The sequence below is a fragment of the Haliotis rufescens genome, unplaced genomic scaffold, assembly GCF_023055435.1.
Source record: "Haliotis rufescens isolate VD_foot unplaced genomic scaffold, xgHalRufe1.0.p SCAF_5, whole genome shotgun sequence".
In the NCBI taxonomy this organism is placed as follows: Eukaryota; Metazoa; Mollusca; class Gastropoda; order Lepetellida; family Haliotidae; genus Haliotis; species Haliotis rufescens.
In genome coordinates this window covers 53,478,349-53,493,026 of record NW_025964223.1, presented here as the reverse complement: position 1 = coordinate 53,493,026, position 14,678 = coordinate 53,478,349, and the positions used below count along the sequence as shown (strand labels likewise).

Genomic DNA, 14,678 nt, shown 5'->3' with positions numbered 1-14,678 from the left:
CCTGAGAAGAGAATGTGAGAATGTTAAAATCCGTTCACCAGTCACGGTATGTGGGGAAGTCTAAGCTTTCCCTTCAGCTTTTCAGGCATTGGAAGACGGTCAACTGGAGACGACACAGTCATGCACAAGTGACGTCGAATATCAAAATCACAAATGGTCTCAAGATTGCGCGGATTTGGGGTAACTGCTTTCAATTCTTTGATCTTTTGCATTTTTTGAATCTCCATTTTTAATATCTATCACATCTTCATTTAAAAGCTTGTAGCCAGTGTTGATCAATAGGTGAACCATATGAAACCTTTGTTGAAACAAAGCAATTTGAAAACACGTGTAACCATGTGTATTTAAACTGGTATAAGCCACTAAAAGGAACGCTCCGTCCTTCACGAGTGGAATACACACGAAACACACAATGCAGCAAAGATATAAACTATAACAAATTCTTCATGAGTTGTGCTTCAAAATATCATATTTTCTTAAATATAAGAAACTTTGTAAATGAAGATGCACAATTGTCGTAATCACGTGAGATAAAGTATATACACGTGCTTCGTTACGCTCATAGTTTTTACTAGGGCAACTAACGACAAATATCTATGGTGACACAGAAATAACATCGTTTTGGGAAACTAAGCAGCATAGAATTCCTCTATGGAGATCACCCACTTCCGTGTAAGTATTCAAAACGTCCATACAGTAATCTGTCAGATGCAAACAAACAAGATTTTTCTACACATGGTGAGTGAGTATTGTTTTACGCCGCATTAAGCAAAATTCCAGCAATATATATTTCTGGGACACCAGAAATGGGCTTCACACATTGTACCCATGTCGGGAATCGAACCCGGGTGTTCGGCGTGGCGAGCGAACGCTTTAACCACTAAACCCGACCACCCTTCTACACATGGGTTCCATACATTTAATAAACCACAATGTCCAAGACAGTGTCATAACTCATGACCCTTACAGAAAGCAATGCAGATATATGCTACAATACCTCACAACCCTTTACTGTCAGAAACCCAAATTACTTTTATTTGAGCAATTTGAATACGAGTGAGTGAATATTATTGACGAGTCGGCAATATTCTAGCCATATAACGAGTGCCTGTAAATAATCGAGTGTGGACCATTTACTGAACGTTTGTGCAACTACCCGCACCATCTGGACATGATGACTCACGGCGGATCGTAAACCAGTGATTGACAGCATGTTGAACGTCCCACGCCATCAGGGTAACATAACCCACACTGAGCCAAGTCACAGCGCCTGACAAGCCTGAACACCCAATTTACAGCAAGCGTGAGGCATGCCTTTTTCTGACCCGAAATGCCCAGGCATATGTCACAGTGATATCACCACCAATATGTGGCCCTTCTCACTCATTTTATTGTTATTAATGAATAAGAAAAGATAATATCGTCGATGATATCGCCGGGATCATTCAACGGTCTGTGCTTTTAGCAAATAGGTCTTATGATTATGGAAAGTGTTTGAATCATTACAATTTACACTGTGTATATAGAAACGCATTTTACCCAAGAGCCATAACGTCAAGTATGGATAGGTGGACTCCGCTGAGCTGAGCTATGTAAACTGGAGTCACGACTTGAACGATGGCAGCTCCATCCATGTTGATTGTGGCACCAATAGGCAGCACAAACCGACTGATGGTCCTGTCTATCTTAAGGTTCTTCTCACAACATTTAATGGTATCTGGAAGTGTTGCAGCGCTGGAAAACATACCTTGATGCATAAATAACATTCACTGTAAATAGAAAGAAATTTAAAGGTATGTTAAAATTTCATTTTCACTGTGGTTTCAGAGGAGATGTTTATAATGTTCCGACATTTCTTTGAGGGATTGACGGGAAGATAACATAATTTATGGTTTGAAGAATCAATAGAATATCTAACACCACTACCCAATACGTAGTGGCTTAAATACGGTTTGAGAGGAGCTGTAGAGATTATCACGCTTATGTCTCTCAGATGATGGTTAGGCCCCAAATTGTTTATACAAGTAGTTACAAACGAAATAACAAATCATCAAACAGACAACGGCCAAGGTAGACATATTATATTTCGATTCTATTAGTGCATGTATTATTGTATATATAATTGTATATTATTGTATATATATATATATATATATATATATATATATATATATATATATATATATATATATATCTTAATGTTATTAACAAAATGGACACTGCCGCTAGAACTGCACTAAAAGCCACTGGCAGTTATTTCTCCAATATAGGGACTGATCACCTGATTTTATTAATTACATAAAGACCCTTTGAATATAAATATACTAAATATATCAATATATCGAACCTGGGCCTTCCGCGTCAGGTAAAAAACACAAGGTTACCCCTCGCCTACTGACTAGAGCTACGTACAGCACTAGCGTTATTTGAAAAAATGTGGTGGCGTGTTTGATCTCACTTCCAACCACAGAAGAATTATAAATGTATGGCTTGTGTGCAGAAAGATGAACTAAAGCCTGATTTTCATAAACTGAATTTCACCCATAACCGTCTATCTCGCTGTGTTTTTTAATTGGTAATACCACAAACACCTTTAGCCGACACTTCTTAATTATTATCGCAAGGTTGTTCGAGGGATAGAAACATTCACGTTGGAATTTAATTTTTAAATTGAATAATAATGTATAATAATTGCAGATGCCAAATCCAAAACACGTAAGTTGCTCCATGAAGCTATAACAGGGACAAGTGAAGTTAAAAGTGATGGATTTATGGAATAAATCAAATTTAGAAATTCTTCTTCTTTCAATTAATTTGTAAACATGACTCTTTTAAAAATTTAAAATGAATATTTTATTCGACCGTGGTTGTTCAACGCGTGAAAAGTAAAGGGACGCAACTCCTGTTAAAATCTCACCAATCCGGACCTAAACCGTACTAACATTTCGGTTCTACACAAGTCCGGTCCAGACACATTCCACTGTACCTGTGATCATGCTTGCAACAACCATCGGCAGTATGAGCATCTTCAGCATCCTCATGAATGTATCCCCCGGGAGACTGATGAGTTGGACGGTGTCCGTGGAGAGATGAAGCTGTCGACACAGCAACCCGATGGTCACTCCCATCACTGCAGAGATGACAGTGAGGATCAGCATCAGGTTGGTCTTTATACAGTTCTTTAACGCCATCTTGAAAAATACCATATTTATCATTTAATTTTTTGGTAACAATAATTATGAGAATTTTGTTATGTGTGTGTTTGTCACTTTAAGTAATCAAATTTGTTTTCCTCAAACGCCGTGCCAAAGAAAAATTCAGTGATGTATATTTCGCAAGATTTAAAGAACCATTGCAGTTATTTATTTAAAAAAATACTGTCTGCATTTTTGGGGTAAGACTTCCTATGTGTAAATAACATTTACATTTCTTTCTTGTTTTCAGTTTCCGAAAAAAACCAAAAAACCATCCACCTACCTACACCTGCCTCAAGAGAAACAATATTGGTACAGGACTTTTTGTCAGGGAACAGACATTTCAAGACATCCATGTTTTTCTTCTGAAAGAAGGAGACGAACATATTTCTCTTCATCGAAAAATATTTTTTAGGGATCTTGCATGTCGAACGAAATTTTCTTTTTTTATAAACTTTTTTCCCCATTGTTTTTGGGAACGAGTTATAGTTTAACCTCGCAATCAACAATATTCGAGTCCCCTAGAATATCAAATGGTCGGTCCCTTAATGGTTCTGGTATGTTGGTGGGTTCGAATCCCGGTTCGCCCCGATTATGTTTCTAGGTTTGTCAGCACCATACCCGTGCTCGTGGGTTTCACCGAACTGGTCAACGTCTGAGACCTGCATCACTTCGGGCTTTTCTCCTACATTAAGCTGACACGCCGTGATATAACTGGAATAATGTCAAAAGCGGCGTAAAACCCAACTCACTCACTCTGGTATGTTGGAAGTGTGATGCCACTCTGTGTTTACACTTTGCACATATTGTAGCTCATTATGAGGACACACATAGCAAGTGTTGTATGGTAGGTAACAGGGCGACCCCTAGGTGATAATGGTATTGTATTGGAGTAGATCCTGCCCAAATTTGCTGGAGAATGAATAAGTTGGTCATGAATAGGAAACAAAAGTCGTTCCCATTTCATTCCAGTTGTTTGTCCGATATGAAATATGTATTCTCTGTCCCTAGCTAAAGCTACGGACGGATAATAATTATTCCACTCAGGTCACTCAGTTAGTATGAAATAGGAAGCTCCTCGTAGCCTGCTGTTAAAATGCTTGGTTGGTTTACTATTAAAGGCGTCAACACTTCTATTTGTTCAACTGGTCTTATTGCAGGTGTAAGGTAGTAACAGAACAAGGTTTACGCCAATTTCACTTTAATGACCTTATCTGTCCCTAGATAAAGCTACGGACGGATAATAATTATTCCACTCAGGTCACTCAGTTAGTATGAAATAGGAAGCTCCTCGTAGCCTGCTGTTAAAATGCTTGGTTGGTTTACTATCAAAGGCGTCAACACTTCTATTTGTTCAACTAGTCTTATTGCAGGTGTAAGGTAGTAACAGAACAAGGTTTACGCCAATTTCACTTTAATGACCGAAGTGTGCAGTCCATATATTTAATTGGCAGGGAGGGTATTGTACTCATGCCGGAAGTAAGGAGAAGGTTAATATTATTCCACTCAGGACATAATGTTGATATAAAATAGGAAGCTCGTTGAATATCCTATAAATATACGCCTAGTGTCGGGACTCATGTATGACGTATTAGACACTAACAACATCTGTTAATTATGAGTTGTCACGCAGGACATAACCTGTGAGAATCCGCTGGGGTTAGTTTTGCCAGCTATTTCCAACTATGTGTGTGCTGTGGGGACCCTGTGCCTTTTGCTATTTGTGCAGATTTAGTTTTCTCTTGTACTTAGTCTCAGAAGGCAGTGGATTTCGTTTCCGGAGCACAGCTCAAAAACAGTTCCATATCTTTCAACACAACTTGGCATATATATCAAACAGATCCTGAAGTGGTGCCTTTTGCTATCTGCATATTTTTGGCATTTTATTTTGTTCGATTTCCATGGAAATGATTTGGACTTAGTCTCAAAAGGGAGGGTTAGGTGTCGTTTCCGGAGCATGAAAACTGCGAAAGAGCTTCATCCAAACCTGGTACATTTATTATCCAAGTGCTGAAGTTGTGCCTTTTGCTATTTAGATTTTTTGCAACATTTATTTTCCCCCTGTTTCCATGGAAACGAGTAAGACTCAGCTGAACGGAGGTAGGTTCCGAAGCGGAATTTATTCAACATTTTTCATCCAAACTTGGTACATGTATTAATCGATGGCTGAAGTGGTGCCTGCTGCTTTTTAGGATTAAACAAACTTCCTGTTTCCATGGCAAGAGGTTTGACTTTGACGCTGTAATAGGTACTCTTTCGTGAGACTTGGCTCACACAGAGACCAGTGTGTCGAATGGTACCTTTTGCTACTTTAGAATTTATATATGTGTTCCATTTCTATGGCAACAAGTTTGACTTTGACGCTGTTCATAATAGTGTGTTTGTCCGCACAATATCCCTAAAAAATAATAGGTACCCTTTCTTAAAACTTTGCACACACAAAGACCAGGCTGTTAACTGGTGCCTTTTTGTATTTTTTTAGAATGTATACATGTTCTGTTTCCATAACAACAAGTTTGATTTTGACTCTGTTCATAGTGGTGTGTACCTAATATAGAAATACAAAGTTCCGAATGCCAATTCCATAGTATTAAATTATGTAAATAATTTGAGATTCATAACGTTTTATGCGGCGGTTTACTGGTCTGCATGGTTTATTGTTTTGAATGTCCAGTAACTACTCTTGTATACGGAAAGACAGATTAGATAGAAATTCTCTCATCAAGTTGGACTTAAAGTAATAGATGATGATGTTCGAATTTGTGGGGACCGATGGGATTTGTCATTTTCTGATAGAGATTTACATCCTTTACAGTCCGTATATATACAGCTTGTAATTGTATATTCCATACTTCATTTCAATTCAAAATACGTCAAAATGTGTACTATATTTACTTACCTTAATTTGTATTCAGTGAAGATGAGGTCCCGAGTGGAATAACAGCAATATAAACCTTCTGTTCAGTCTGTAATATTAATTATCCCAATGTAATATCCCACTCACATGTATCTCAACGTGTGATGATACATTTAAAAGGCACATAATCCTGATCCGAAACGAATCATGTTAATATGTCACGGCTGAGAGCAAATAGTCGTGGAGAAGAGTAGGAGACTAGTTAAACCCGAGTATATGTAGTTTTATCTGGCGAATAAATGCTACATAAAAAGTGAGAGAACGCCATTTTGAACAGCATTTTAGTTACATTAGCATAAATGAGATGAGTGAAACAATTGTAGAGAAAGTTCCCGATCCAATGTGAATACACCACCATGAGTTTGTTTTGTTGGTCATGGTCGTATTTTCTTATTTTGGTGCTGTTATACAATGACATTGAAGAACGAATGATTCTGATTGGTTAAAACGAGGTCTCAAATAAATAAAATATTACATTGTCATTATAACGGTCAACATGTTTCTCTCAAGTTTGTTAGCTGCCCCTAGTTCAACAAGATCTTAACGCCACGGCTGTCGTTCCCATTTTCTGGGACTCAGATAGCATCAGCAGCTATGCCTGAGAAATAGAATGAAACCAAGCAATGCATATTGCTGTATCAAACAAAATTCACAGCACTTTATGCTGGGCATGTAGACAACTAAAGTCAAGTATGTGACATCTTTATATATTATGATGATCTATTCTGATCTTGTTTTACAAAGTTCTGTTCTGTTGAATCAACATTAAATTATAAATTACTATTTATATGGTTTTTTTAACTGCTGTAAAACACAAATAAAATACGGCTCGAAAATAATACATCTGAACAGATGCCGACTTTAATGTGCACCAAATAAATGCGATCAACCATTGCTATTTTTTTTTAAATTACTAAACGATGATCATCGCTGAACTATATCTACTCACAACATTGTATTTCCTGCTTACAAGCAAGAGATGGGTTATGTATAACTGATATACAGTGTATTGTTTTGATATCAGTTTACCTGAATGAAACAAGTTATCCTTTTAAAAAGTGTTCATTGTATTACGTTTAGTTACAATTAGTTTCTCTATCTTTGAGAGGTGTTTTGTTAACGTAAACAAGTTTACCTTTCATCTAAACGCACCGTTTCCCTTTGATCATCCCCGAAGCATAAGTAAAGGCTTTGTGACAACTAGTTATGTTTTCTCTTAGTTTTTCAAACATTCTGATGGTATATTATTTTCAAAAGGTTAAACTAATGCAATGGCGGTTCAATTAATTTTATCTTGGATAAGAAAAACAGTACGTTACTTATATCTACTCAAATTGAGAGAGTTTGATGATGTTTGTTAAAGTACCATTATAAGTATAAGGGTTAGTTTGATTTAAACCGAAGGAGAGTGCCATTTTGGTATCTGTAAAAAATTTGAATTCTTAAAATGAAATGAGAGTGACTTAATCAGGACATGTTTAATCGCCTGTCACATTCTGAGACTTAGTCATGTTTCTTAATGTAGATAATCTATGCAATTTGTTCATTTGTCAAGAGCTAAACATGTTTAGGGGAAATATATCTCCTTTCGCTAAAGTTAACCGGTCTATATTTTGTAAGATTAATCTATAAAAAAATCGCAATTAGCGATTATCTCCTTTAGCTATCAGGCGTAGTATAGAGCTTCATCACACACTGACCTTGCAATGCTGTGCATCGTATCTTATTCAAGCTGTATCACTGAGAGTGGGTGATTATATCCCTTATCCGAATAGCTCTATTGCGCACTAGCTTTGCAGTGTATCGAATGTTATTCAAGCAGCCAGCAAGAAAGGTTCTAGGAGGAATTCAGGTTAAGCATGTAACGCGCACTCAATCTTTTGCCCTTCACACTGCTATTGCAACTTATTGTTCAACACGATTAAATACCAAGCTTCTAAATGACTGTTCAATAAACAGCACATGTGAAACAATGGGTTTGATATGAGAAATTTGTAATTAGTTGTCTTCATAATCACATGTATGGAGCTTGCTGTGCATAGCTGAGCACAGTATTGTTTCAAATAGTTCACTGTAAATAATTTGAGATTCATACCGTTTTATGCGGCGGTTTATGGGTCTGCATGGTTATTGACCTGAAAGATTGATATTTGCCGACAAAGCATGTTTAATAATGACGTTTGTTGTGTTATCTATATAGGACTTGTAATCAATGATTGTTTTATATTATTGTTTTTTATATTATCTGCCTGACAGGGCCAGTTATGTGTTTACATGTCTTCGCTTTCTTTGTGCTGACCAATTAAAGACACTGTTTCCTTTATTGTGCTTTCAAAAGATAACTACGTTAATCACAACCAATTTGTACTTTACAGCAATCATCTCTCATTGCTTACACGTCCTTCCTCTGCATATGACATTATATGTAAGTAGTTGTAGGTATACGTTCTGGCCAAAAACATGATATTTTTCACATGCCTACGGACGACGACGTAACTGATTGTTCTGCCCTGTGGTCCTCTGAATACGAACAGAAAGTTATTGACGTCCTCAGGCGAGGGAAAACCGGACAACCGGTTTGGCTGATACCATGTGTTCAGAAAGAAAAGGTGAGCGTATCTTGCTCCCCCGGTGACAAAATGGCTTACACATGACGCACTACCAGGAACTCCTTGTTCGGGAGCACGATGTACGGAACTCAAGCCCACCAATAATTATATTCTGGTGTTTCAATCATGTGGACAGTGACAATAGCTATTCTGGTGTTTCAGGGCTCCACTGAGAGCCATAACTAATGTGAATGGAGACTGCATGGCCGTCAGAGAAGAGGAGGGAGAGACATAGAGGAAGTTCAATCATTTGTATAGAACCTAGGACGACCAGGATTTGTAACACAGATATTATAAATCCGTAAACTCATAATTGTCTCGTGGACAGCTAATCCAAACATTCTAATCTTTCAGCCTTGTGGACAGTGGTAATAGCTACATTCTGGTGTGTCAGTCATATGGACAGTTTCAACAACTACATTCTGGCGTTTCAGTCTTGTGGTCAGTTTCAACAGCTACATTCTGGCGTTTCAGTCTTGTGGTCAGTTTCAACAGCTACATTCTGGCGTTTCAGTCTTGTGGTCAGTTTCAACAGCTACATTCTGGCGTTTCAGTCTTGTGGTCAGTTTCAACAGCTTTATTCTGGCGTTTCAGTCTTGTGGACAGTGACAATAGCTACATTCTGGTGTTTCAGTCTTGAAGACAGGGACAATAGTTACATTCTGGTGTTTTAGTCTTGTGGACAGTGACAATATCTACATTCTGGTGTTTCAGTCATGTGGAGAGTGACAATAGTTACATTCTGGTGTTTCAGTCTTGTTGGCAGTGACAATAGTTCTACCCTTGTGTTGTTAATGGCAATAGTTACATTCTGGTCTTGTGGACAGTGACAACAGCTGGGCAATGACAATAGCTACATTCTGGTATTTCAGTTTTGTTGAAAGTGACAATAGTTCCATCCTTGTGTTGTCAATGAAAATATTATCTACAGTTTGGTCTTGTGGACAGTGACAACAGCTGGATGAGCCTCGTCAGTCATTCCTTGCGTTGCCCTGCCCTCCAGTCCATCACATGGCCCCTTGCCATGCCCAACTTCAAAGTAATTCCATATACACCAAATATGTCCCTATCATTAGCCTATGTGTAGAAGATACTGACTTATTGGTCCATCAGTCCAGTAGTGAATGACATTCAACTCAGGGTCAATAGCTTTCAGCTCAAGAATAACGGCTTCAAGTATAGCGTGAATAGTAGATGCTGCGTTTGACAACTCGTCAGAGACTGCCACGAAACTTTGATGCAGTAGCACATCACCTTATAGTAAGCTACGACTGAAAGCAACGTATCACTTGTCTGATTCAAGTAGGCACTTTTAATTTCCTCTACAGATGTGCAGCTATAATTTTCTGCCAAGTCCATTTGAAGCATGATGTTGAGAGTTGGAGCATGTTCTTTCCATCTTCGAATTTCATTGATCTTCATCTTAATGCCTCATGACTCAAGAAACATGCACAATAAGAGTGAGTGAGTGAGTTAATGCTTTACGTCACATCGGTAATATGTCAGCCATTTCGTGACGATGCACAATAAGAATGGTATTAGTTTGAATGAATACAGTTATATCAACATGTCCTTCCAAAGATAACATTTACTTCGGAAGATATCGTATAAATGTGACCAAATATTTAGCTGACAATTAAGTGAAATGTACGTTACCTATTGTAACACTATATTCAGTAACATCCAAATGACGTATTTTGCAAAACATCCATCAATATGACAATTTTTCTTAATGGAAATATGGTGTAGATAAAATAACTTTTCAGATATTTAGGCACCCTGTTGGAAGAACGTTGTTTATTATATCCCGTTGCGTTATGAATAATGCCGCACGATAGACGGTCAGAGCATGAGAATTGAGGCAAACGTCTGGTCCTAGTATCGATATAATGCCATGGGTCATATATGTCATCCAATATCATTAACCGTTTTTAAATTAGTATGAAGACAATTTCGTTTTAATAAGTAATTGTATGACTGTACCGTTACGACGGAGTAGAACATTAAGTTAAGGAATGAACACAGCCACACATTAGAATAATGATTTATAAATAATAAATAATAATAAAAGAATTTAACACCCCTTTATATATTCTAAGGTCTACTGGAGATGCACAAAATGTCCTAGAATGTACATGTCATATGGCAATATGTAACGGGTGATAAAAGTGGTATATCTATCTATAATATATATATATATATATATATATGGTGTAGATAAAATAACTTTTCAGATATTTAGGCACCCTGTTGGAAGAACGTTGTTTATTATATCCCGTTGCGTTATGAATAATGCCGCACGATAGATGGTCAGAGCATGAGAATTGAGGCAAACGTCTGGTCCTAGTATCGATATAATGCCATGGGTCATATACATGTATGTCATCCAATATCATTAACCGTTTTTAAATTAGTATGAAGACAATTTCGTTTTAATAAGTAATTGTATGACTGTACCGTTACGACGGAGTAGAACATTAAGTTAAGGAATGAACACAGCCACACATTAGAATAATGATTAATAAATAATAAATAATAATAAAAGAATTTAACACCCCTTTATATATTCTAAGGTCTACTGGAGATGCACAAAATGTCCTAGAATGTACATGTCATATGGCAATATGTAACGGGTGATAAAAGTGGTATATCTATATATATTATAGATAGATATACCACTTTTATCACCCGTTACATATTGCCATATGACATGTACATTCTAGGACATTTTGTGCATCTCCAGTAGACCTTAGAATATATAAAGGGGTGTTAAATTCTTTTATTATTATTTATTATTTATTAATCATTATTCTAATGTGGGGCTGTGTTCATTCCTTAACTTAATGTTCTACTCCGTCGTAACGATATAGTCATACAATTACTTATTAAAACGAAATTGTCTTCATACTAATTTAAAAACGGTTAATGATAATGACGGTTATATATATATATTCCTGGAAATCATTTGAACCAACCATTTTTACGTGTACGGAGATGACATATTGATCATGAGACAATCGCTTTTGGATATAAGCTTGTTATTAGTTGCAACATCAGCACACACATCCCGTAAGAACGGCTATACAATCCAATTTTAATAGAGTCTCGGAAAATGTAATGTAATGCACATTGTATTTCGAAATAGTCCGAAACAAATTTTATAAAAACAACTATCTATGAAGTGTAAACGCAAACGCAACTTTCTATCAACATATTGTCTTAAGACGCATTCTGTTTCTAGATGAATGTTTGACGTATAGACTGATGTTCCTCCGTTAATCTACCTGCCACAATGACACTTTCATCTATATAAGCAGGCTTGTGGGCGACAGATAGGACCCAAGGTCCAACAAAAGCCAAACTCATACTCAAATGAAAGGAAAATTGAAATTACTATCTCACGCCTCAGACTCGGTCACAAAAAGCACTATAACAGGGTTTGTTCATCTTGCAATCAGGCTGAAACCATTGGCCACGTGTTACTAGAATGTCAAGACCATGCCCCAGCCCGGGCTAGGTTAAAACAAGAATTGCAGTTAGATCCGCTATCTGGCATAGATCTCCTAAAGCCAAGAGATGCAATAGCGAAGGCCAAACTAACTCTATTTCTGAGAGAGGGACAGCTACTCGAACGTATATAAACAGAGCAGCCCAGGATAAAAATGAAATCATTTCAATATAAGAAAATAGAAATCATATCAATACAAAAACAGAAATCATGTGAATACCAAACTCACAATAGACATGTGTACCCTACTCACACACAGGAGTCCAAAAGAGGGACAGGTCAGCCGAAATTGCTGAGGGAGAAGGCGACCTCTCAAACACTTAATGCAACAACAACAACAACGTCAGATAGGGAAGCACACGGACCGTCTAGTATCCTAGTTACAGCGTGTTTTGAATGTTAGTGTGTTTGAATAAATGCACACATGAAAACTGATATGTAAGGACATAATGGAAATTGACCACAGCTGTATACAATTGCAAAATAACATGATTACATAATACTCATCTTTATTACACACATTTAACTGGTAATGGGGCAATGAGCATCAAGAAGGACATAAGCAGCATCTCGCTTACTTTCAATACTTGTCCATAGGATATGTGTACTTCTCCATAACGACAGAAAGGTACGTAATAAAGGTCGTAAATATACAGATTGGTTTGTGTGAATCTTCATGGAGCCTTCATTTCAGCAATAAAACCTAGCTTGTCACAGCCCCTGAACCACAGTATTCTCCCTTCCGCCAAGCCGTTAATGTAAAGGTGCAGCTCTAAATGAAACAAGTCTAGCTTTTCCACAGCTTTTGATCGTTAGGATCCCTTTTCAATTTAAATTGAGTTGTTAGTTTCTATCAAAATAATATATTTTCAGAGACTGAGCGTTAACTCATAAACCTGTTACATGTAAGCCTTACTTTAAAAAAAACCAATCCCCTATGGCATACACTAGCAATTCCTTTGTTGATATATAAAACATCGCTTCTGCTGATCATGCCTAGATGAAGTAGTAAACGGCTGGCTAACCTGAAGTTTCATTGCCTGGCAATACTCCTGATTTTAGATTGTTGTAACAGCCATATCTGAGAAAATGGCAGACGTGATGACAACAAATTATCATAACAATGATTTACACAGTCCAATGTTAGTATGTACTAGATCTAGCTAATGCTAACGATTGCGGAAAATGTAATTACTACACGCCAAAAAGAGGCTAATATCACGTGCAACGTGAAGGTCAAGGTGGAAGAATGTTGTGTCTTATATCCCGTTGCGTTATGAATTAGGCAGCACGATAGAATGTAGGCACACTTCTGGTCCATGTATCGATTTAATACCATTGGTCATATATGTCACCCAATATCATTAATCGTTTTTAAATAAGTATGAAGACAATTTCATTTTAATAATTAATTTTATGACTATATCGTTACGACGGAGTAGTACATTAAGATAAGGAATGAACACAGCTGCACATTAAAATAATGACTAATAAATAGTCATCAAGAATTTAACAACTTAGGTCTACTGGAGATGCACAAAAATATCCAAGTACGTACATGTCTTATGGCAATATGTAATGGGTGATTACAAGTGGTATATCTATCTATCTACTTTGAATGTATATTAATTCCTGGAGATCGTACTGCTGACTGCAAGATGAAGTAGGATTTTACGGTGTCAGCTGTACCTGACTCAGCATCAAACATCATAACGTTATTCTGTTTATGACAAACATGTGATGAACCATTGTCATGTGTCGTAACCGGTTAACCGTTGTTTGAGTTACTTGCCCGCAAGAAAATCATAGGGTTGGTATTACAATATAAACCTGAATAATGTATGGGTAAATACAGGAATAAATAGGATTCCCATGCAAACAGGTAGCGAACCCAAGGGCGCCTGTTCCTCGTTTAAATACAAAATTTGATTAATGTCAAAGATAAACAGTCTTCTAAATATTTTAATTCTTAAACACACCAGAACACAGAGCAAGACAACACAAAACACGAAGACGTTAAGACAAGGTGACTGAGGTACAAGTGTATACCAAATATTGTTTGCTTCAAATCCCAGCATTGGGAGATATTATAACACACATTTTTGGATTCCGGGTTAGATTTGTTCCCCACTACCCTATGCTGGTTTATGCGAGGCAACAAAATGGATCGGGTGGTCCGGGTTAGATTGGGTCCCCACTAACCTATGCTGGTTTATGCGAGGCAACTAAATGGCTCGGGTGGTCCGGGTTAGATTTGTTCCCCACTACCCTATGCTGGTTTTTGCGAGGCAACTAAATGGATCGGGTGGTCCGGGTTAGATTGGGTCCCCACTAACCTATGCTGGTTTATGCGAGGGAACTAAATGGATCGGGTGGTCCGGGTTAGATTGGGTCCCCACTAACCTATGCTGGTTTATGCGAGGCAACTAAATGGATCGGGTGGTCCGGGT

At 37.4% G+C, this 14,678-nt stretch overlaps 1 protein-coding gene across 1 annotated transcript; it reads right to left on the bottom strand.

The window, feature by feature from the left end:
* Positions 1–1,535: 1,535 nt before the first annotated feature.
* On the bottom strand, positions 1,536–3,191 carry LOC125373325 (excitatory amino acid transporter-like). Its single transcript, XM_048384333.1, has 2 exons — positions 2,987–3,191; positions 1,536–1,717 (listed from the first exon to the last, which is right to left on the bottom strand). The coding sequence occupies exons 1-2, from the start codon at positions 3,189–3,191 to the stop codon at positions 1,536–1,538; spliced, it is 387 nt and encodes a 128-aa protein (XP_048240290.1).
* Between the last annotated feature and the right edge of the window lie 11,487 nt (positions 3,192–14,678).